Consider the following 25,201-nt stretch of genomic DNA (forward strand, 5'->3'; position numbering starts at 1 on the left):
CCGAGATCCAGTGGGAGAAGAAGGTCCCTCGGCCACCGCTTATTGAAGAAGACGCTGCTGCTCTCAACCTCTCCTCCCTCCGGCCATCGGAGTAAAGGAAGAAGAAGAAGCAGCCCTAGGAAGGCCCAGATCTGGCGACGTAGATCTCGGTCGGCGTCCTCTCTACGGGGAGAACCCCCAAACGGCGGCATCAAGCCGCAAAACAAGCAGACAACAACCTAAACTACCCCTAATCTACTCCGGCGCCACACCACTACCAACTCCGGCCAGCTAGCCTGGCGGAGCGGCCGGCGGCAGCCCAGTTAGAGAGAAGAGACTCTCAACTTTACTGTAGACGCATGAGAGCGGTGGTGGAGGGGGGAACTGCTTAGATTCGTAGTACCTGCATTTGGTTATATGTAGTGCATCCACATAAACTGATTTCCATTCAGTCGCATACGACAGGAGTGAACACTGGCTCTAGATTTGGTAGGTTCACATGAACGTTACACACAGCCCCTTAGGAAGGCACAAGGTAAAACAACATGTCATGCAACCAGATCTCTCTCTCACGCACGCGCACGCACACGCTGTTTAGTAGTATTAACCAACCACTCTTTTATTGAATTTTCCACTCCTGCTTTACGCCTTACTCCTTACAAGCAGCAGCTTTGACAACCCTGTCACACCCAATAATTTGGGGGATTGGAGTGTGTCATCAGCAACAGAGATCTTGCCTTGTACCAAATGCATGCACAGCACATGACTGTTCAAGCCCTCCCCTCCTCCTGTCCCCCAGTCTCAGTCGAGTTCTCTCCGCTCCCACTTGTGCTTGCGCCCCCACTTTGTTGCGCTAACATCTGCAATCCAGCAACAACAAATCAAAGCTGAAAATATGGTGTCTGGGGTTCTTGAAACTTAATTTGGTATTTCTGCAGGTGGATTCAGAGGATGCAGTAATAACCACTCTCTTTTTTTTTACAAGATGCAGAAATATCCTGGTTCCATTACATACTAGCCGCGCGACTAGTCTTTTTTTGTTTGTTTGAACTCACGTTTTAGTGAAGACTGGCAGCTCTCCTGCCAGGTTTCGTTTGAAACCTTGAATTGCTGTTTTCAGGTAACTGACAGGAGCTGTTTTGATGTCTCTCTTTTGTCTGTCATTTCAGGAGGCTTACTGATCCTATGGGATAGGCTACACAATTCTCAGACAATTGTCAACAGAACCCACCTGTCACTGTCTTACGATAAACAACTTTTATCAACGGTAGCCTGACTTTGGTATAGCCAGAAGATCCATTGACATCTGCTATCTTGACCTCACAGGGCACTTCATATATTATTCGTGCCTACCGAACAAAGCATCCTCATAAGTCATAACAGTTGCATCATTTTCGGCACTGAGGTCAGATTTCTCTATGCATATGCGTGCCCATTACTTGGATCATACCCACAAGTACAGTTCTGTACACTTAGCACATCTACCTTTATGCTGAATTTAGAAGATAGTCACGGTTAACTCCGTCTGAGCTATGCTGCAACTATCAAAGACAGACACATGCATAGTAAAGTGGCCAATGAGCTTTTTTCGGTCTATATTACCTATCATTTACCAAGACATAGGAACTAATATTGCACACATTCAGGGCCGTTTTCTGAAGATGCAAGAATAGATAATCAAAATGAAAAATACATACCCTAATAATAAATATATAATCAGCAGGAGGGAATTACTTCTGTCAAGAAACCAACATGTATTGGTTAAAACTCCAGAGCTAGACGGGAGACTAAAATATAGTGGAAATAGCTGAACACAGAGCCCTTTTTCTGATGCCTCAAGGGGGCAACAGGAACCAGAAACCTAGTTATACGAAAGTTGATTCAAAATGTCAAAAGAGCCATTTAAGTGTACCTTCTTGGATTTTGTGTTCCTCAATGCTTGTGTCAGGAGTTTCTCCAGTTCCTCTAGCTTACTTGCATCCGACTCATCAGCATTATTTTGAAGAGACCTGCAGGACTGAAAATAGTAAGATATAAGGTGTAAACACAGTAAATAACACACTACGAGATTTTGTGAAAGGCCTCGAGGGCTACCAGGAAGCAATATCTCTAAGCCTTGACTGTATATCTGAAGGATCTCCATCCTGGTTCAGGACCAAAATACCATGTCAGAGATATGTGAGTACAGTATTATGGTATCTGTTCAAGCTAGTCTTTGTTTATAGAACCATATAGATAGCTCATTTTGATACAATAATAGTTAATTAAAATAAATGCATAAATGCATTCATTTTGCTGGCCTTGTGCGCAGGCGACATAATCCTTGATTACAAACACTTCATGCACAGTGCATTACGATGGAAACTTCAGAAATATAGATTTATGAATCCACACGATGATTCTTGGCAGCTAAATGTTCCACACCTAAACAAGCTCAGGTAAGCAATAAGAAAAGCTATATTCTTTTACATTGTTGCCACTTGCATTGCCTTCATTCAGGTTCGTCCGGGCTCCCTCAAAACTCTGATACCGGTCATATGTGCCTTCTATGCTGAAAACAAATGTATCACATTAGTATTCCAAAACTCAGTGTAATATTAAATCTTTAAGGCTCAGACTGGAAATTTTAAACTACTTTTTGAGCACCATATTAAATCAGCAAAATGGATTATAAATCATGTCTTCCTCTTGTTTCCTCTTATAAAATCAGCTGCTTTTCGACACTTGATTGTTTGAGGAATCACGAGCATTACTAGCCTTACGATATACTTAAGCCTTTTTATTAGTCTTCATATTTCCCCTTTCCCCAGCTTCACATATACTACTGTACTTGAAACTGGTGCAACATTTTTCAAGTCCTATGTCGTCAGAATAAGAATAATCCACCCCAGACTGTTGCCTTAGGATATGGAGAATTCATTTCTGAAAAATAAATTACTTTAATCTGCTTCTCATGGCCAAATAATAATCCCACTGTATTGTACAATAATTCATCTCCTATAAATACAGAGATAAAATATTTGGAGTGTGATAAAACATCTTAGCTAAGTACCAGGAGAAATACAATATTGGATTAAGCCTGTGATTATGTATAGATGGAAAAAATGTGACAGGTATTAATACATGGCAAAAAGTGGAACCAACTATGGATACAAAAGACAGATACCCTTGTTGTGCTTGCAGTAGGGAGGTTAAAGAAAACAAGAACTTCCAATGACAGTAATTTTAGAGAGCATATGCAAATAGAAATTTTTATCAAGATAGGAATTTTGTGAGCTTGGAACAGCAAACATGGTATAAATTTGGCAAGCATATAGAACCTACAAAATTTAAGGGTTATTGATTTAAATGTATACTCCTCGGTCCTCACTATATATACCTTGTGCATGCCTATTTTAAATATGAAATGTGCTGCGATAGATATTGTATCCTATAAACTTGTATTTGGTTGCTGATAAGGAAAATTCTCATATCACAAGCTATGAAAACAGGGCGACCTTGCAAATGTGCAACTTCGTAAGTCGACATAGAAAGTGGACATTAAAGGTATTTAGAGGATTTGTCATAAAAATATTCATATACAAACATTAATTACACTTATAAGTTTATATGACCATCTTTCCTTGAATTTTGGTTTGGTTCCCTCGCACACCTTGTGAGATAATACTTACCAAATAAAAATAAGATATTATGCATTTTGTACATATTCTATGTACCTCTTAATAAGACTATAATGTCGGCTATTTTCTTTCAACTTGGTCTATAAGCTCTTACTACTAGCTTAATCTATCTTCTAATCATATAGAACATATTCCATAAGGAGGTAGCTATAAAATATAAGATAATCTCATCTCATCCATCTATATCTCTAGTTCAGGGTTTTGAAATACAAAAATGACTTTGTTTAAGATCAAAACTTGTTATCGCTTGGTATGCTAAATAGATATGACATAACGGACTAAACATGTACGATGAGACGAGTTCAGGGATTTAGGCATGTTAAATTCATTGAATATACATAGTAGAAAGGATCTAATGCCCATAGGTCTACGTCCACATTGCTGAAGAATAATTGAATGTCACTAGTTTTTTAGATGACTCTATACAAGATTCAACTTGCCGACAAGCACTCAGTTTAGCGCAATTTTCGAGATTAGGAAAACAATATTAGTAGTTGTACTTTTTGAGTCATGTGAAAAACACATGCTATTTTATCAGTTGTTTCTTGTTTTCTAAGAGAAACAAATTAATCATATAACTAAGAAGCCAACAACTTTGTGCAATGATCTCTATATGGTTAACATATTTTAGTAAGAAATAAGCACTTTAATTATAGAGTTCCTTAAGGGAAGCAACATAGTAGCATGTGAACATGATTACATTCTTTAATTAGCTTTGATTTTAGCTTTAATTGTCTTAATTCTTCGGCATGACAATTCTCTAAGGGGCTCATAGTGACATGGGTTGTTGTAGTAGTAGTGTTAGGTGCCACAAAACGATAGAGGTGGAGACTTTATTGCTCTAAATATCCCCCTCATTTGGCCCGGGGTCCTTTACCTCCCTCGAGGCGGTGCCCCGACAAAGGAGATCAATAATTCCGCACATACAATCATCTTGGGCAACACCACATTGCCAACACAAGCATAATCCATAAAATAGGGCTTCTAGCATCCCCTGCTCCAACTATCGAAGCTTCAACTATAGGATTATCATGGGAAGGAGAAATGTAGCTCATTAATCTATCAACTCCATTTTTCATGGGTGATGATGTTCTCCATACCCCAAGGCGACTCGAGGCACGAACTAAACTTCTTCAGGAAAGCCCTGACATAGCTCAAGGATAAGCCTACCAGTGACCATGGTCTCCTAATAGGTGGTACTACTTCAACACACATTACATCAAACACACGTTGTTTCCTCACTCAGTTTCCTCCTTCATTATGCCTCACGACAATTAAGCTACCAAACACAAAAGCATCTACACCACCAAGATATCTCCATTGACTCTAGACTTATTGGGCAGTTTTGCCGCATGGTAAGCTCATGGAGACCAACAAACCTGCGGAGGCCACATGCACCAACGCTACGCGGTGCACTGCTTGAGTAGGCCCCATCTTTGCAACCTTGAAACAAAAGTAATGTATGTGATATGGTAGAAGATCCTAACCACAAGAGATTAGGATTCAAAACATACCTTTTCGCGGAAACGGCCATCCCAAAAGATCTAGAGATGAAATTATTCATAAGTCATTAACTTATGTCTTAGAAAGTCTAGATAAGAAGGTTCTTGGCCAGTGTCAAGCAGAATGGAAAATCCTCTAGTAAAGTTTCTTACGGGGTGAAGGACCACATTAACATGCATTACATATGAGCCTAAGAGAATTGCATTATCGTAGGCCTATAATAGAAGATCTTGTTAAGGGTTTGTGGCATATTTACTCCTTTTGAGCTAGCAATGGGGGCAACAACATCCTAGAAGAATAATAAAAAAGGATCTTGGCCATAATAAAGGGTATGGGTCAAACATAACAACTAGTAGTATTGTCCATGCATACTTTGGTAACATAGACAACGATATTCCCTTTCAATCAAGCTCTTATTTGAAATTGATGAAATGAAGCCGACACACTATTTAGGCATGTTCTATGGTCTTTTTGCTTTGGAAAGCACATCAATGTCATTTGCCCATTTTCATTTGCCAAAGGTTCTCTATATAGGATGACCATGCTAGCATAATATGAATCAGGGCAACGTCGCATTCCATTGCAAAGCCTAAAGCATGTCCTCATTCCAAGAGTGAAAATCTCGAGTCAAAAAGAGGAGCATTCTCTACTACCAAACGGATGAAGGCGTACAACATAACTCATGTATATAGGTGCCCCTGCCACACAAAGGAAAGATTGAAGAACCACATGTGAGCATGAAACAGAGCATGATGGGCTATACCTCTTGGACCACACAACCTAGTAGGATCATTAATGAGTCATGTGTTATGCCCTTTCCAACCAAGCCCAATGCCTTGTTGTGCTTTCAATTTTTTTGTGATGCCTATAGTCACATGTTGTATCGACCATGAACGAGGAAGCATCCATAGTTTTTGAGCCTCGATTTAAGGGACAAATCAATTTGTACTTCCTATGCTAAGTCAGGCAACTTCAAAGGTGCAACGACTCCAAAGGAAGGTTGATGAGGGACCTTTACCATATCCATGGATGTGTACACTGCACCACACAAGAACTATGATTGTTGGATAGCATACAATACCCTTATATGTGAGTACTTGTGGAAATTCTTGATGAATGTGAGCCACATGTGTTGCAAAGCTGTGTGAATACACACAATGGGAAGAAGGAACTCGTGTTGTGATTCCTTGTGAGGAAAGCAAGACCACCCTCATGGTCCGTAAAGCATCCCATCGAGGTAGGGTCTTTGATACAACATAAAGTAATTGTAAAGGGAAAATCTATGTGAGTGATGATTCTATAATTGACACGTCGCCAGTGACACCTACATGAGTGTTGAAGCGACCTTGGGAGCGGTATACGTGTTTCATATACATGGAAGGCTAGTTTTCTCATCTTGAATGAGGGTAGACAAACTTGTGGGAAAAATTGTTGAAGAGTAAGTATTAAACAAACAAGTTGATAAGAGCATACATTTCATCTCTGGTAAGTTGGCATGGATACTATTTCACCACACCATTTTAAAAACGAAGATCCTCCATTGCAATAGCCCACATCGGAGCGATGCAATTCATGTTAAGATAACGATGTTCATATAGAACAAAAGGTAATCTCAACTCTTCATTTCATGTCCGTCACTCATGTGTTGGCAAGCTCTTGAGATGAGTTTAAATGATATTTCTTTTCCAAGCATTGACATTTCTCTCTAGCATAAACCTTCATCCTCAGATTATCATCATTTACACACAAAATAATCATGGTATCGACCTTGTTAAAATAGGTGTTGAAGTATATGTTGATTACCCAACCTTCTCCATCAGTTCAGACTTTTGGTTCTATTATTTAGTACATGAAACTTATTACGGTATCGGAGTAGAGATCTTGGATTCAAGTCTCATGTTTTGCAATTTCTAAAAATTGCTTACCCTCTTTATGTCAACATTTAGGCCTTACCAAGCCGCATGTGAGAGCGGGTGTTGAAGTGTAGGTGGAATTCCCAATCTTCTCCATCAGCTGGGATATTTGGTTCTAGTAGTTGGTCCATGAAACGTTAATAGGATAGGTCTACCGCTCCTCCTTTGGAACACATACAACGATCTACTCGCTCTTCTACCTAGGTGAGCACAATATCTTATAAGATTTGATGATTCCAAAGCTTAAGGTCTTGTATGACCATACAATGACTAAAAGCACCAGATTGTCTAGGACTCCCTTGAAGGCCTTTGACAAATATGAAGAACCTTTGACTGCTTCCTCGATGGCACCAGGATGCTTCTCCTATTTTGAGGCATGATTTTGGGGAGCGCTTGCATGAAGGGGGCACCAAGAATGTCCTTTTATGGTGCCTCATTTAGCGAGGATCATGTTAATTCAATGATTTTTGAAGTGGCCACGTCCCCACGAGTTATGCCTCATAACATTGAGGAGTGCCTATGCGAACCTCTTGAACGGAGTGGTGCAGTTCTCATGGTCACCCATTCACAAGAGGTGAGCAACAATGCGTATGTGCCTTTCAGCCTCTTGATACAAACTTTTGATCCAGTTGACTCAGGGACTCCTCACAAACACATGTTAAAACCTCTTTCGGTGACGCCTATAAAGGAGCATAATGTGGGTGCCCTTCAGCAGTCACAACCAATCATTGAGAAGGGGATGTACTTGATGTTTCTTTAATTGAAGCTTTCGTATGTGTTTTTAGGCATGCCATGGTTGGGTTACCACCTTATGTCGTTTAGGCTGACGAACAAACCAATTTTCTTGGTGTGTCGTACTTATTTGGCTAACACCTCGAGTCATATAGGTAGACGACGAGCCCTCCATGATACTTCTTCACATCCCTTTGGAGGTAAATAAGATGCCCATGCAAGCAAGGGTGTGTGGCTTGATATGTAGTATTATGGTGTCATATAACCTTAGGACTTTACCCAAGAGGCCAACCACATAAGTGTTCCAATAGCTAGCATGAGATGGAGAATCATGTAATCTCCATATATTTATGTATAATGGGAATATTTGTGGGAGACCAGCCCTTGCGGCTCTTCACTCATGGTTTCGTATGATTTGACATATATGTGAGAGAAAAAAGGGCATGAAGAAACTTCCTCCTCTGAGAAAAGTGCTAGTAAATGAGGTAATCCACCCCAAATGTTACTGCATATCCTACACGAGCGGGGTTAGAACTAGGTTCATATTCAAATTGCCATCCACTATGTGTTTAAGTATGTCTACGGGAACAAAGAGTTGGCTCACCTAAAGCAACCTCCAATGTGCATGGCGGTTGATACACACAAAGAATAGCAAGTCACAACACCATCTAAGATGGCCTTGAACGCCAATGTGGGAACAAGGTAGTAATGTCCAGATGCAGGAACTGAAAAAGTTAAAGACATACTTCCAACCATCTCGTTTGCTTGTAGGCCAAAATATCTAGGACAATGATAGGTAAACTTTGCTTTGGAAGGGCCATTGTGCCAATTCATACTCATCATAATTTCACAGTCTAGTTTGGCAATTCTACCCTTTTCGCAAGGGGATACCACTGTAGGGTAAACCAAAGTTCCCCAAGCAAGATATGACAAGAGTAGTAATTACAACCAAAATATTAAAACTCTCTAAGGGCTTCATAATATTTGGACTCAGGGTACCCCTTGTCCCCTCAAATCGTCACGTGGGGTTGTGGGTAAATTTGGCCAGTTCTCCTGCCTCCATATTTGTTTGCGAGAGTAGCACATTTTTAGGGTTGGGGTTAGAAATAGGGTTTTAAGAGAAACATCACTACTAGTCTACCACTATACAATCTAGTACCAATAAATTACTAATCCTCTTCATGTCTAGTTTAAGGTGCACAACAGATGACATTTTCCATCCAGTCTCTTATTCTAGCTATTATCCCCCTCCTCAACTCTATCCTTCGATGTAGTTTACAATCTTGAGTACGATGCAATTTAGTTTTCACCGGAGTCATGTTTTGCTTCTCAACTCTTGCCCCATATTATCTATTCAAACCCCAACTCCAATATTATCCTTAAGTTGCATCCTTTAATAATTAAACCGGCCACTTGCCTTTTTCTTAATACCTTTGGTCCTGGCCTATATGGTACCGTAGGCTAGAGAACACTACATCCATCACTTGAGCATTATTCCTATATGTTAGTGGCATCATCCTTCTACATGCTTCTTGTTCTTCCATCTCCATATACTTCTTGTCTCTCTCCCTATCTCAAGTGAAACTCTATCCATGTCTCCATCATCACACATGCTCTATGGTGTCATTCCTCACAAGGGACATGATAAGGAGATGGAACATGCAAATAGTGGAAAAACTAGAAATTCGAGAAAGAGAGGGGAAATAGTCCCAAAATGTTAAGGCTAGCCCCATGTAATACTAACTAATGTTCTTTGGAATATAGAAGATTATCAAGCATTTATGTATACAACTGAGAGTATGGGGGAAGCCCCGACCCTTGAGAGTTCCCCCATTAGATGTCAAGGCATCACACCACAAGATATTAACTATTAAGTAAGTACCAAATGTAGCATTATTAGAAATGAAATATCTAAATACCTTATTTTACCCAAGTGTGATTATGGCTCCCGTGAACATTGAAGGAGATCTAACACATACAAACAAGTACAAGCAACAAGCATAATGGTTCTGCTCGATGAGCAGAGAAAAGGTGGGACACAAACATGATATGTGGATGCAACTAATAAACCTCAACACATTGTGCCAAGCTTGATTATGACACCCTATAGCACTATAGGACACATAACAACAAGGACAATGGCCAAGCTAGGGACTAAAGAAGAGGTGTACGGCATGACGGGACGATTATCTCCAACTTAGGGACCACTAATAGAGATTCAGCATGGATATTTTGGATGTCACAAGCATCAAAACAAAAGGAGGTTGTAGTCTTAGACAATATATCAATCAAGGGGAAATAGGAAAGAAAATATAAGATGTCTCAACGGATTATACTTCTAGAAAAATCATTTGTTGTATGACTAAGTTACACTAGAAGATAAGGGAAAAAATATTCCAAGTCAAGAACCAGTTAAAATGACATTATGGGATTTTGGTCAAATTAAATAACATAAATGGGAAACATTTTCAAAATTAAATGACATGAGTTATATAACCGTAAGCATAATGTCTTATCGACTTGTAAAATCACAAGCATTACCGTGGTAAACCATTGCATGCCATAACAAGAACACACCCTAAAAGTGAAAATTCTACATATATATTAAATTTAGTTTTCAATTATTGAACTAATGAAAAACCTAGTAAATAAGCTTTCTGTTTGCTAATCTATAGATTCTACAACTTCAATCAATGCATAAATGCATGGCATATTTATGGATCTAGATTGGATTTTCTTAACTCAATGACATGGTTGGTAAAACACATTGCACACTGTTAAAAGGAAAATATATCTGATGAACCTAGTGGACTTAATAACAAGCAAGAGAATCACACATGCTGTTGCAATGCATAAACAGATAATGCAACACCATATGTTCAGTTTTAGGGAATTTCTTGACAAAACAATAAAATTTTCTTTGTGGCCAACATTGGAAAAAGGCACGCTTTGATGATTCCTTATAAAAGGAAAACTATAAGATTTATTAGTATTTTGTTGCTAAAGGTACCTTCAACACTTCAAAAGCGAACTAAATCTCATGAACTAAGTACTTCAAATATAAAAGGAGTTCCATAGTGTAGTGCCAAATAGAGAAATGTTCAAGTGCGATACGAGTTTACAAAAATAGCACGATGTTAAATAAAATCCAAGTATCTACATATTTGACAACCACATTGACAAATAATATTGGTGAAACATAGTATTTTTTATATCACTAATAGGCACCATCACCACCATATGAAGCAAAAATCTTGTAAATCTTGTTTGTTGTAGCAATTCCAGAGAGAATTTTATCGAAGTAGAATTTCCTATGCACATTCTTTTAAAAACCATGTTAGAACAAGAAATGCACATGAACCATAAAAGTATAGAAATCACAGGTACCATAGAAATACCAGAAATGTCAATCCAAAAAGGACCATGGTCGAGCATAACATGTTGTATAAACCATTCATAAGTGACATCTATACATAGAATATGATGTCATGTATTTGTTGAGTCTTGTAGATGATTCAGAAAATGGTCCTCAACTTAGCTACACTAAAGAGGTATAAAACCTCTTCACTTCTGCCTCTTCTAGAGTGGTTGGCGGCCTTTGCCACCTAAACCGTGTCTAAAATTTTATGGTCTCTCTTTCAGTTTTATCCTCCTTGATGTAACTTGTCCCTCTTTGTAACGCTTGGTTGTGAATATATAAAATGAAATAATATACCATAGGGGTTTTCCCCTAAGGATCCACGTTCAAAAAAACAAATAAGAGGTATAACTCTGAAAGCTCATGCATCAACCAAAAAGGACAATCTATACGGTAAAACTGTTGAGATGTGCGATCCCATTTGGAAATACCTTATTGATTCAATCATTTTAGATATATTAAATCTTATCATTGTTAAATTAAACAATAAAGTAAACTATTTTTGTATACGTTTCCTATTCAAAGTTCATGATCCAATATTTGTTTGGTACTAATTATGTATTAAATCTACAATCCTTATCTTCAAGTAATTTACAAAACTATTCTAAATTTCATATGCATTTGCATGCCATTGTTCCAAAATACTATTCCAAAGTTATCCAATATATGGATAGAATTCATTCTAAGTTTTTGATATTTCAAATATAATTTTATATGTTTTAAATTTAGCTTTCCTCATTGCATATAGTACTTAATAACAAAGCATAATTTGCGTATAATCATGGATGTATGATTGTTCAAATTTTGTGTTTCAATAATTAAATACCATGATTTTTTTGGTTTGAATTGAGAGCAAAAATATCTATGAGAAGATAATGACCTCTTAACACGCATTTGCAAATTGGAATTGATATTTAGAGTCCATATTATATGGGGAGTTATATATTTTAGAAAAAAATAACCCTTAGTAAAGAATATCTTGAATACTTATATGAGAGACAAGGTTGAAAATTTAATCACACATATATTAATTTGACATCATAATTAGATCATATGATTTGCATAGATTTTTTACTTCTATTCAAAGTATCTTTTGATATAAGTTGTATAAGCATTCAATTAGCTATTTCTCTACCACAAGTGTTTCCAATTACTCATGTAGTTACGATTCTCTAAAAATCTTATTCAGTTGATACCTGCTATTTCTTCCCATAAGAGATATGTTAGTACATATTATTTTGATGCACTTGTATTGTTTTAATTTACTTTACCTCGCATGTTTCTATTATGTTTGCTAATTGTTGGGAGGGCTACGGTTTGGGCCCCAATCACATATGCTTGTGGGTGCAAATTTGTTTGTCGGCATATTTCGAATTGGTAGAATTTATAAAAATATATTATGTTTAGCATTAGAAATGGATCTTTTTGGTTCATTTGATTCATTATCTTAGCTGCTTTGATTGCATCAATAAAATTTATAGTTAACAATGAGGAAGGTGGAAATTTTGTTGCCAAAGAATCTAAGTCTCAACAAGAGTTTTCCAAAGTTTTTGATAAATTATTGGGTGTGAGCATCGCGTGCATAAATTTTTAGTTTTCCCCTATGATCCTTCACACGATAAATAGTTATTTGACGCATGCCCACTGCTACATGTATCTGTTAGAGTCGTGGAAATTGTACAAATCGGTGAAACCTACATTTCATGAAGTGTTTATTTACACTATATCGAATATCCCATGGAAATAGTTTTCTTTCCAACCAAATTGTTCATAACAAGAGCGATGTAATAGTGGAGTCCGGTGGGTCAAGAAAATTGATTATCACGACCCACATTGTTCTTTGATTATCATGATCCAAGAAAATTGTAGGTATTGGTTAAATGGAGCATTGTAATGTCATGTTCATTTGACTCTATGAGATATTTTGTTTGTTTGAGTGCATTGTATTAGAAGGATTGGACACTTTTCTAGAGGTTGGAGTGGATGAAAAAGTTCCTATGAAATCCAGTGCAAATGTAGTACAAAAAAAATGTATGGTTTGCAATCCTACGAATCAAAAAAGTTTGCAAGAGTTGGAATCCTCAAAAATCCTTAGCAAATCCTTAGGATCAAAGAAACCATTGCAACCTCTTTGATTTCACAATATGTAGAAATAGAATGCATGTGCAAAACTTAGTGTAAGAAAATAGGAGTGTTGTTGACTTGCGTATGCAGTTTTGCATGAATAAGAAAAACACCAACAATCCTAAGAAACACCCACCTAAGTAAAGGATTAAAAGCATAACACTCGAACACAAAAATTAAGAATGGCATAGTCAATTTATGCTAAATCTCATGAATGTTGTACAATCTATTTATTTGTAGTTTCTTTCTAGTGGATCCGGTAGATGAATTTGTTGTTCTATGGCATTGGATTTGATATGAGAAACTCTAGTAGTATCCCTAAATCAGAGTCCAAAAAAAACGAATGGTTATTGGTCATTAATTTCGAGGCCTAATAATGCCACCTATAGAATTGATGCACCAACCAAATATCCTAAAAGTCCGAACTAATGTAAAGAGGCTAGTTAATATATTTATATTCAACACTCCCTACACTCAAAAAAAGATGAGATTTACAACTATCTACACCCATCGCTTCGGAATGCTATCGAGTGTTTTTGGTATCTTGAAAAGCAGCTGGCACATATTCAAGTATACTACTTCTTATAGTTTGGTTACATAGAAATAAATTACTCTTTCTTGCATACCACATACGTGAAAAATAGTTTGATCGATATGATTCATAAGTGAATTACGTTCTTAAGGTCCAAAGGCAGTCAATAACATTAGTTGATGATACTGCTTCGAGTGGACTACACACGGTTAACATGCACCGCACACGTGAACGCATTGCTACTATATTGTTCAATGCTAGAAGAAGATGATTGATTCATGCTCCATAAGTTATTGAAGAGTGTACCGACATTGATATGTATTTTGGATAAATCTATATTCTGTATGGATGATATCTTATTTGTGTAATGGTACATATATGTATTTCCGACAAAGCTATATTTGATCAATTATTCGGTATGTATGTTGTTGTATATTAATTAATGTTATTTTAGAGTGATAGATACCCTAATACAACTTTAATTGGCAAGTATACATGTTCTTGAAATTTTGGGGGTATTTCAGATAATTCCTTAGCATACACCTAAATAGTTAGTCAAGTCGTCAAACACTGAGACTCAGAACAACGGGTTTATGTGTATAACAGCACAACCAGCCTAAACAAACAAGCCCTTATGGTTATTGGGCCTCAGCCCATGGGTAGTGAAAATTGGGAGACATGTGAGGTAGGACAGAGTAGCGTCATGAGCTTCTCCACTTACCAATTAAAGGTGTATATCTCTTTGCTCCTAATTTTTCTTCTCTACTTTTATGTGGTAGAAACCAAATGGAACATTTTCTCCACCGCCAGTTATCTCTCTTCCTACTTCCGCTTGCACTAGGGTTTCATGGGTGTGATGTTGTGACCTTTCATTGTCGTAGCCTTCCGCTGCCACCCTACGCCACTAGTCAACGTTGCTAGACTCACTCATTTATTTCCCGAGGATGACCGTGGGCCTCTCCCCAACATCTTCTCCCCTCCTTGCAGGGAGCTAGGGACCCAGCTAACCGACATTGCTCCCCAGCAGCCTCTAGTGCCGCCACTCCAACCCGCGTATATCTCTCCTCCCTTCTTATTGTGCATCTTGTGAGATCACGGGTTCCCCGGACCCCATCAACCTCGTTGTCCAATGCATGAGCTTCCTCAACCTTCCCATTTGTCGCCTCCCCCGACAACCACAACTTGGTTCACTGCCTAGGCCCTCGTCATGCTACACATCCATATGCGGCTCCGACCAAGACCTTCCCCGGACCTCAATCGTTGTACCATATTCTCTTACATCCTGGTTTAGTTATGTTATTCCATTAGCATGAACGTTTAACCAATCATTTTGCTGTATGTTGTGAACTAATGCATGGTTTCCCTAGGTGCTAGATGCTCTATTTGAGTGTTTACGCCACAATTTACATGGAATGGAATAAACTGTTGGTTTGTTATTTAAAAAATGTACAAAGAAATCACTAAGGTCTTGATATATATACATATGAAAAATGCGGAAATGAGGTTTCTTAGGAATAATATTATCAATTAAACATGCCACAATTGAAATCAAGTGGCATTATGGACTTTTCATAAATCAACACAGGAAATAAGCCCGAGTTCCATAAGTCGAATAGAATAGCAAAACTAGTTCATCCGAGTTTCTTCCTACCAGCGCTTATTTCCACTAGAATCCATATGCTATTTTTCTAGAGAAGTTGAAGCTAAAGAAAAGTGGCCCTAAGTCTTAACCACTATTGTTTAGCAGTCACAAAATGAGCTCTGAGTGGGTGTCATATGTCCATTTCTTTAGTAAAAAAGTGTTTTAAATTATGTGTCTCGCTACGAGGTGTATTTTTTTGAGGGAGCTAAGAGTTGAGGGAGCATTCTTTTGATCGGACACAATGTTTTCCTCAGTGAGTCAGTTGTGGTGACATCATAAAACGATGAAATTATGCAACTCTATTCTTTAATACGCATGTCGGCGAACTTTGGGGTGTCGTCATCTTGGTCTTCCCCTTCGACGGTCCACTAAGGGCATCTCCAACAGACTGATCCATTTAGGACTTGAAATATGTTGTTTGGGTCAACCCATGGATAGGCAGAGGCCACTGTCCTCCGTGCTCCGGTTGTAACGGGGAGGGGCGAGGGGGGGGGGGGGGGGTAGCGGGGAACCCATTGGGTCCGCGTAGAATTTTTTTTTGTCATTTTTCCCATTTCATCCAATTGGCATATATGAATAGAAAATAATATAGTGTACAACCAAATAAATTTAAATATTTATAACAAAATAAACAACATAATTCTCAATCAAATATAGTTCACAAGCAAATAAAAACTAATAAAATGAGAGGAGATGACTACTGTTTTCTATGTGAGCCCACATATGATCAATCAAATATGCTTGAAGTTGATTGTGAGTGTTACGATCACGGATCTCATGATGCATATGGAGGAACTCTTCAAACTATGTTGCCCCATGTTCCAGCTCAACCAATTCACCCTAGAATTTCCACCCTTGGTCAAAGAGGCTATCATCACGCGGATCCTTAACGTATTATGTTGTGCATGATCATACAAGCAGTCATCACCTCCCACAACGTCTCAACCCTCCATGTTTTTCAGGGTGCTGAACAATAACCCGCCGGGATTGGAGCACACCAAATGCCCGCTTTCGTACAAACCTCTTGTTCTGTCGCAAACGTTTGACATTTTGTTCTTCAAGGTTGCGGATTGTATTCACAAATCTAGCCCGGTTAGGATAGATTCCATCAGCTAGATAATACCCCTTAAGGTATGCATGACCGTTGATCACATAGTAAGACTCTAGAGAATTTCATTCCTGGATCCTAGAGAATATCGGAGAGCGCTAAAGCAAGTTCATGTCATTGTGTGAATCTGTCATGCAAAACAAAAAGTGCCAAATCCAAAGGTCATGCAACAACCTCAAGTATGATTGTGCACCCATCCACACGTCCGAAAGTTCTTCCACCCACAACATGCAATCTATGCTTTCAAGAATCCCAAAAAGTCCCTTTGACTTGATGATCGACAATAGCCGAGTAGTGTCAGCATCATTTGGCTCTCTCATGTAAACTTTACGGCTCACTACAATCGCTCATGTGCAAAACTTATACATCGATTTAGGCTTGTGGTATCGATCATGTGTATGTACTCATGAACAAGATCACTGGCATCTCCATATGCAAGTATTTGAATAGCCATGACACATTTTTGGTAAGAAGTAAAGCCAATCTTACTCGTGGCATCTTTCTTGCATTCGAAGTACGCTGACATGGGTATATGCCTAATTGGGCATGCACCTTGTGTAACCCTGGTGTGTATTCGGGAGAAGCCCACGACGTCAAAAGTCGAAGCCCAAAGAGTAAAGCTTGTTGAATATGGAAAGGCCCATGAAATAAGTCAACATACTTCTAGTTAGGCAGGAAACCGATGTAAAATCGACCTAGACTTGACTCTGATACCTAGCCTCCTATATAAAGGCTAGGAGGCGCCATTGGATAGAGATCGAATCATTGCTGTAACCCTAGCTTGTTCTAGTTTACAGCGATCTAGCTTCGTAATCAATAGTGTCGAATAGCCTTGTTTACCTTACCAATCGACAGAATCACTAGCGCACCACTTTTCCTGTAAACCCTAAGTCCATTGTCCATGGACATTGCTGAGGTTACTGATACATCTCAAAAGTATCTATCATTTTTGATGATGCATGCTTGTTTTACACCAATTCATATATGATTTGCTTACACTTCGTTGCACTTTTACATGATTTCCGGCATTAACATATTAACAAGATGTCACAGTGCCAGTTCCCTTTTTTGCTGTTTTTGTATTTCAGAAAAGTTATACAGGAAATATTCTCGGAATTAGACGAAACAAAAGCCGAAGTCAATATTTTACCGAAACGAAGAAGTGCCAGAGGGCGGCTAGACCACACCTTGGTGCGGCCTAGCCTAGGCCCGCGCCAAGGGGTGGTGTGGCCCCCCAGGCACCCCACCGACCTAAATCCTCCACCTATTTATACATCTTCTCGGGAAAACCCTGGATACCCGAGCCTCCATCCACGAAAAGTTCCGTCACGACCGCCATCGAAGCTCTTCCCGGCACCCTGCCGGAGGGGGGAAATCATCGCCAGAGGCATCTACATCGCCATGCCCGCCTCCAAAGTGATGCGTGAGTAGTTCATACCTGGACTATGGGTCCATAACAGTAGCTAGATAGTTGTCTGATACGTCCCAAACGTATCTATAATTTCTTATGTTCCATGCTACTTTTATGATGATACTCACATGTTTTATACACATTATATGTCATATTTATGCATTTTCCGGCACTAACCTATTGACGAGATGCCGAAGAGCCGCTTGTTGTTTTCTCGCTGTTTTTGGTTTCGAAATCCTAGTAAGGAAATATTCTCGGAATTGGACGAAATCAACGCCCGGGGGCCTATTTTTCCACGAAGCTTCCGGAAGACCGGAGGGAGACGAAGTGGGGCCACGGGGCGCCGCCACACTAGGGCGGCGCGGCCTAAGGGGGGCCCGCGCGGCCCTAGCGTGTGGGGTCCCCGTGACTCTCCCGACTCCACCCTTCCGCCTACTTAAAGCCTCCGTCGCGAAACCCCAGTACCGAGAGCCACGATACGGAAAACCTTCCAGAGACGCCGCCGCCAATCCCATCTCGGGGGATTCAGAAGATCGCCTCCGGCACCCTCACGGAGAGGGAATCATCTCCCGGAGGTCTCTTCATCGCCATGATCGCCTCCGGATCGATGTGTGAGTAGTTCACCCCTGGACTATGGGTCCATAGCGAGTAGCTAGATGGTCGTCTTCTCCTCATTGTGCTATCATGTTAGATCTTGTGAGCTGCCTATCATGATCAAGATCATCTATTTGTAATCCTACATGTTGTGTTTGTTGGGATCCGATGAATATTGAATACTATGTCAAGTTGATTATCAATCTATCATATATGTTATTTATGTTCTTACATGCTCTCCGTTGCTAGTAGAGGCTCGGCCAAGTTGATACTTGTGACTCCAAGAGGGGGTATTTATGCTCGATAGTGGGTTCATGCCTCCATTAAATGCGGGACGATGTGAGTAAAGTTCTAAGGTTGTGGATATGCTCTGTTGCCACTAGGGATAAAACATCGATGCTTTGTCTAAGGATATTTGTGTTGATTACATTACGCACCATACTTAATGCAATTGTCCGTTGTTTGCAACTTAATATCGGAGGGGTTCGGATGATAACTCGAAGGTGGACTTTTTAGGCATAGATGCATGTCGAATAGCGGTCTATGTACTTTGTCGTAATGCCCTATTTAAATCTCATAGTACTCATCATGATATATGTATGTGCATTGTTATGCCTTCTTTATTTGTCAATTGCCCAATCGTAATTTGTTCACCCAACATCCGCTATCTTATGGGAGAGACACCACTAGTGAACTGTGGACCCCGGTCCTATTCTTTACATCCGAAATACAATCTATCGCAATTGTTCTTTACTTGTTCTTCGCAAACAAACATCATCATCCACACTATACATCTAATCCTTTGTTTACAGACAAGTCGGTGAGATTGACAACCTCGCCGTTACGTTGGGGCAAAGTTCCGTGATTGTGTTGTGCAGGTTCCACGTTGGCGCCGGAATCCCTGGTGTTGCCCCGCACTACACTCCTCCGCCATCAACCTTCAATGTGCTTCTTGACTCCTACTGGTTCGATTAAACCTTGGTTTCTTACTGAGGGAAACTTGCTACTGTGCGCATCACACCTTCCTCTTGGGGTTCCCAACGGACGTGTCAACTACACGCATCATTGTCTTCTCCAATTTGTGCTTCATGTATAGATCTTGTGAGCTGCCCTACATGATGAAGATCATCCTTATGAATCCTACATGTTGTGTTTGATGGGATCCGATGAATATTGTATACTATGTTGAGATCGATTATATATTCATGTCATATGTTATTTGTGATCTTGTATGCTCTCCGTTGCTAGTGGGTACTTTGGCCAAGTAGATGTTTGCGACTCCAAGAGGGGGTATTTATGCTCGATAGTAGGTTCATGCCTCTAGTTTTCTGGGAGAGTGACAATAACTTCTAAGATTATAGATATGCTGTTGCTAATAGGGAGAAAACAACAATATTTTATCCAAGGATAATTCTATTTGTTTACTTTACACACATTGCTTAATGCGATAATCTGTTGCTTGCAACTTAATACTGAAAGGGATTCGGACGATAACCGAAAGGTGGATTATTAGTCATAGACGCAGTTGAATTACGGTCTATGTATTATGTTGTAATGCCCAATCAAATCTCATAGTAATCATCTTGTCATGTATGATCGATATTATGTCAACTGACCAACTGTATTTTGTCCACCCATGCTATTTATCTTTATGGAGAGACACCTCTAGTGAACTGTGGACCCCGGTCATGTTTTCTTTACACTAATAAATCATCTACTGCAATCATGTTCTGATTACTTACTGCAAACATCTCTTTCCACTCGATACGTCTAATCCTTTGCGTTCAGCAAACCAGTGAGATTGACAACCTCACTGCAAGTTGGGGCAAAGTACTTTGGTTGTGTTGTGTGCAGGTTCCACGTTGTTGCTGACGCCGGTAGTGCACCCTACCACTAGTTAGCTAGCAACACCTTCAGAAGTCACGCATTTCTCCTACTGGTCGATTAAACCTTGGTTTCGTACTGAGGGAAAACTTGCTGTCGTGCTCATCACACCTTCCTCTTGCGTTTCCCAACCGCCAAGATTGTCTGGCGCCATCACCGGAGCACCATCAGTTACCCCTCGTCACTCGCGCCATCGAGAATATGCAACAACAACTTATTGGCATCCGAAAGTGGCGCCTCAATATATATGTGCTACTAGCATGGTGGACTGATTAGATGGAAGTAGTCCTTGAAGAGTCAATTGTGGCCAACTTTTCTATCACACTTGATATTTCACCCGCGTGGCCTCGTCGAGCGTCTGAACTGTGGTAGCTGCCTCTTGTTGTGCTCGTGGATGAGTGTTGTCACGGCCATCAAAATGTTGGTATCACCATCGAAGTCATGATTGTTGGAAAACATGATACAAATGTTGTCGATCTACCTACAACATGTGACAATGGTTATACAATGTATATGCCGACACATGTTGCCTAGTACAAAAAGAGGGCCGAGTTTGTACCTGAACACTACTAGGAAAAAGGCCGGGGCACCTATTTTTCTTATCGCCGGCGGGAACAGGCCGGCGACGGTAATGTTTTTCGAAATTAAAAAAGGGTGCGCCGATGGTAACACGATTTATTGCCGGCGCACCATCCTGGTGCGCCGGTTTCGAAATTAAAAAAGGCCGATCTAGATGTAGATCGGGCTCATCCTCAAAAACCATGGCTGCATGCCATCGTGTTGTCATCGCCGCATCGGTGTAGGAGGTGTAGGAGGAGGAGGCCGGAGGTGCGGTTTAGGTGGAGGAGGAGGAGGCCGCCGGAGGAGGAGGCCGGAGGTGGAGGAGGAGGCCACCGGAGGAGGAGGGAGGAAGAGGACATCGGTGGAGGAGTAGGAGGCCACCGGAGGAGGAGGATGAGGCCCAATGGTAGTTAGTGAGGAGAAAAGGAGGAAGAGTAAGAGGAGGAGGAGGAGGGAAAGCGGAGAAGTGACGAGGTATTGACTCGTCAATGCCTACGAATTGTAGACTTAGGGTTTTGTGGAAAATAGAGGGCAAGTAGAACTCGAAGGTTGTCAGACGAACAATTGTGTCCAACTAAACAAAACACAGTGGCTAGGGTTTGCAATGATTCGATCCTTATATCAACCTCAGTGAAGTCGAGGCTTTTCCGTGCCGTACAAGCACAGGATTATCGGGCCGTACTAGGCCTTTCTTTATATTGTTACAAGTTTCCTATACTAACTCTACTTTCTTAATCCGAACATCTTCATCTTCCTGGGCCTCCAAAGCTTCGAGTCCATGGGTCTTCGACTTCAATCATGGACCAAGGGTATATATGCGACATGCCCCTTAGGCATACCTATGTCAAGAAGTGAGAAGGGAAAGATGTCGTTTCCCATATATACTATAAGCTACTGCCAGGGCACCACCATGCCTGTGCGCCGGCGATATCTTTTCCTTTTTCTTGAGATTTTGTCACCAAAATCTTAAACCTCGGAAAACTTTGTTTTTCTTTTTGAATTTTGGGAATCTAAAAAAATCACTAAACTCCCGGAGGGCGTTGATACTTTTTGATATTAAAACATTTTTCATCGGAGGTCGTATGCAACCAGAAAAATCATTTTACTCAAGCATGACCAAATTTTGCATAATATATGAAAATTCAAATTTGTAAATTTCCTAGCAACTAGAACACATAACTTGTGCTCATCTCGAAGGATTTTATTTTTTGAATTTTTTTACATTTTACACCAAAAATAGGACTATCCTCCGGCAAGTAGCTAAAATGTGTGGGTTATAGGTTTAAATTACTTATAAGGGTTAGAGCTCTTTCCATTATTTGGTCGCTATGACTATGTAGAAATGACATGGTTTTTAATGATAAAAATACTTCTCTTATGCAGGTTATCGACCGGTGCATGGCTTTACTCTGTTTATGGTAGTCTCTACAGTATGTGGAAGATCCGACTTGTTTATGAAGGTGTCTATACGATTGGAGAACACGAGAAATGATATTTTTATCCAACATGCATAACAGTGTAATCTTCAGATTGGAGCACCATCAACATAAGCACCTTCATTATCTTTTGGGGATCTTTTGCGGTGTGCTATTTCGCTTTTGTTTCTTTGGATTCGAGCGGCTATGTGCATTCTATGCAGGCAGCATGCGCTAATTCATGTTAGTCTGAGGGCATCTCGAACAGCCCCGACGTAAACAGGCGCCTGGATCCAGGTACAGTAACCCGATGCATAATAACTAGGTTGTTCGCGAAAACGTACACAACTTAAATATGCGTCTCGCATGCGTTGAAGTAGACGTTGTACGGTTACACCGTGTGACCGCTCGCTTCTCCCACAAGACCTCCTAGCAAAACGACCAAGGTCGATGCGTTTTTTCAAGCGCGCCAGAAGATGAGGCATCGTTTCGGTAGTCTGCGCCATGTTAATGATGATGTCTCGCGTAACGAGCAGCTGCCGCCCACATCTACCAAGGAAATGAATGCCGTTGTGAAGCGTGTCGAGTCCCTCGGCTTCCTCCGGCGTATATAAAGAGGGGTGCGCGCTCGTCGCCTCATCCCCACATCAACCCTAGCCGCCGCACAACCTCCACCGTAGTGTTGCCTCATACCTCTCCTCTGCCACCATGTTTGCCATGATGAGCAGCGCCGGCGGCGGTCAGGCTACTCCGCCCCCACCTCTGTCTCCACCTCTGTCTCCACCTCCCCCGACCGACAACTCCGACACCGACGAGTTCGACGACGAGAATGAAGATAGCGCGAACGTCGTTATCGACATGAACACGAAGTTCGTGGCTGACTCGGAGCAGGAGGCAGAGGAGGAGCGGACGACCCACGTGGTGTTCGACGCGGTGCAGCATCACCGCCGGGAGGCGGCAGCCGCAGAGGAGTCGTCGAACGACGACGACTGGAGCCTGACCCGAAGGTGAAGGCGGCGAAGCAGGGGGCCTTAGTTGCGCCCTTCGAGACGTTGAAGAAGGCCAAGGATGACGCCAACGAGGCGCTGCGGCATCGGCTACTAGAGGAAACGGCAGCCCACCGAGCCCTGGCGACTGCGCATCGGATGGACCTGTGGGCGGGGGCGGAGAAGCGGAGGAGAGAGGGAGGCAACGATGGTGTCGGGTCGTCAACCGCCCCAAGGGGCGATAAGTAGGCTAGGGGCCTAGCTGTTTTCATTTTAGTATTTGTTTCTTTTTTTTGTTTATTTCATATATAAATTATGTTTTTTAATTGAATAAAAAAATGTTGGAAAAATAATATGCGTCGGACGACTAGAGGCACCTCCAAACGTAAACAGACGCGCAACCAAACATGACCATTTTCGTATCCACAGGGCCGACTCAAACACAGGCACCCAGTTACTTTTGGCATCCGATTTGCTCGGCCAGGTGGAAGGCTGGCTTCTCACTGGAGCGGAGCAAGGACCTATTGCTGGCCTATGCGGAAGGCAACGGGCGCGGGGAATACTGCAACAGAAAGAGGCTGTTCACGGGCTATTAGAGAAGCTTCCCCGGAGCACCACCCTTTCTTCTCGAAGCAAAACGCCAATCTAAAAATTAGAAAACAGAGCTCATGCTCCTGTATTGGCGCTATACAGAGTTACAGTAGAATTCAAGATGGCAAGATCCTGTACTGCTACTTGCTTCACCATTACGGGAAGAGAGCAGGGTGGTAAGCCTGTGGGAGATTGTCTCGAGCACATGGGGTGCGCGCACAGAGAGGAGAGCAGCCGCCGTTCACCATTACGAGAAGAGAAGCTAGGCTAAGGGGGTATCGGAGCAAATCGAGCGATCCTATTCCTAGCTAACTATTGGGTGAATTCTAGTGCTGGGCAGAGGAGTAAGTAATTGGAGCGGACAAACAAAAGCGAGTGGGGGAGCATGCACCTGGTGGAGGCGTACTCGTAGAGCTTGCCGGCGGGGGAGAAGACGAGCAGCGCGACCTCGGCGTCGCAGAGAAGGGAGAGCTCGAAGGCCTTCTTGAAGAGCCCCGAGCGGCGCTTGGAGAAGCGCACCTGGCGGCTCGTCCGGTCCTCGATCCGCCGCAGCTCCACCCGCCCCCGCCGCGTCATGTCCACTAGCTAGCTAGCCTGCTCCGGCCGCCGCTCGTCTATGTCTGCTGGGTGGTTGGAAGGGATCAGGGGGTGTGTGCCGGCCGGTGAGGAGGGGAGTGGGGGAAGGAGAGGGACGGGTCGTGTTTGGGACGACGCGGGCCCATCCGCTCCGGTTGACGACTCGCTGTACGCTCGTGGCTTATCTTGGGCAGCTGCATGTCCCCATTGTGTTGTGTAGGTCGGTATCCACTGGGTCCTATATCAGCAAGTGCTGTATTTTATTCCTCACTTTCTTGATGTCACTGATAAAATACGGATAATGAAATGACTGACGAATAAACTTTATGTACTGATAAAATATAGCAACAGGATATATATAACACTAGCGAAAACTTTGAAAGGTCGACGCAGAACCCACTACACGGGCTTCGTTTTGTAAAGATCAATCAAGAACACTTAGTAAATTCCAGATTAGGAATACGGGGGCTGAACCAAATCCCTGTGGCCTGGGGCCAGGTAAACTTAGTAAATTCCAGATTAGGAATACGGGGCCTGAACCTGCTCACCAGT

The 25,201-nt window shown here is 41.3% G+C and overlaps 1 protein-coding gene across 1 annotated transcript; it reads right to left on the reverse strand.

Moving 5' to 3' along the window:
• Positions 1-406: 406 nt before the first annotated feature.
• LOC124659580 (MADS-box transcription factor 51-like) lies at positions 407-24,776 on the reverse strand. Its single transcript, XM_047197426.1, has 5 exons — positions 24,465-24,776; positions 2,449-2,530; positions 2,074-2,123; positions 1,892-1,988; positions 407-839 (listed from the first exon to the last, which is right to left on the reverse strand). The coding sequence occupies exons 1-5, from the start codon at positions 24,647-24,649 to the stop codon at positions 750-752; spliced, it is 504 nt and encodes a 167-aa protein (XP_047053382.1). The 5' UTR covers positions 24,650-24,776; the 3' UTR covers positions 407-749.
• Positions 24,777-25,201: the final 425 nt, after the last annotated feature.

Source organism: Lolium rigidum, chromosome 6, assembly GCF_022539505.1.
Source record: "Lolium rigidum isolate FL_2022 chromosome 6, APGP_CSIRO_Lrig_0.1, whole genome shotgun sequence".
Taxonomy (NCBI): domain Eukaryota; kingdom Viridiplantae; phylum Streptophyta; class Magnoliopsida; order Poales; family Poaceae; genus Lolium; species Lolium rigidum.

Bases quoted from the DNA above. Each gene is read 5' to 3' on its own strand.
- LOC124659580 (XM_047197426.1), bottom strand. From the start codon at position 24,649: ATGACGCGGCGGGGGCGGGTGGAGCTGCGGCGGATCGAGGACCGGACG. The intron at 2,531-24,464 runs GTGCATGCTCCC...ATTTGTTTTCAG, and splicing joins TACGAGTACGCCTCCACCAG to CATAGAAGGCACATATGACC. The intron at 840-1,891 runs GTACACTTAAAT...GCTGGATTGCAG, and splicing joins GGAACACAAAATCCAAGAAG to ATGTTAGCGCAACAAAGTGG.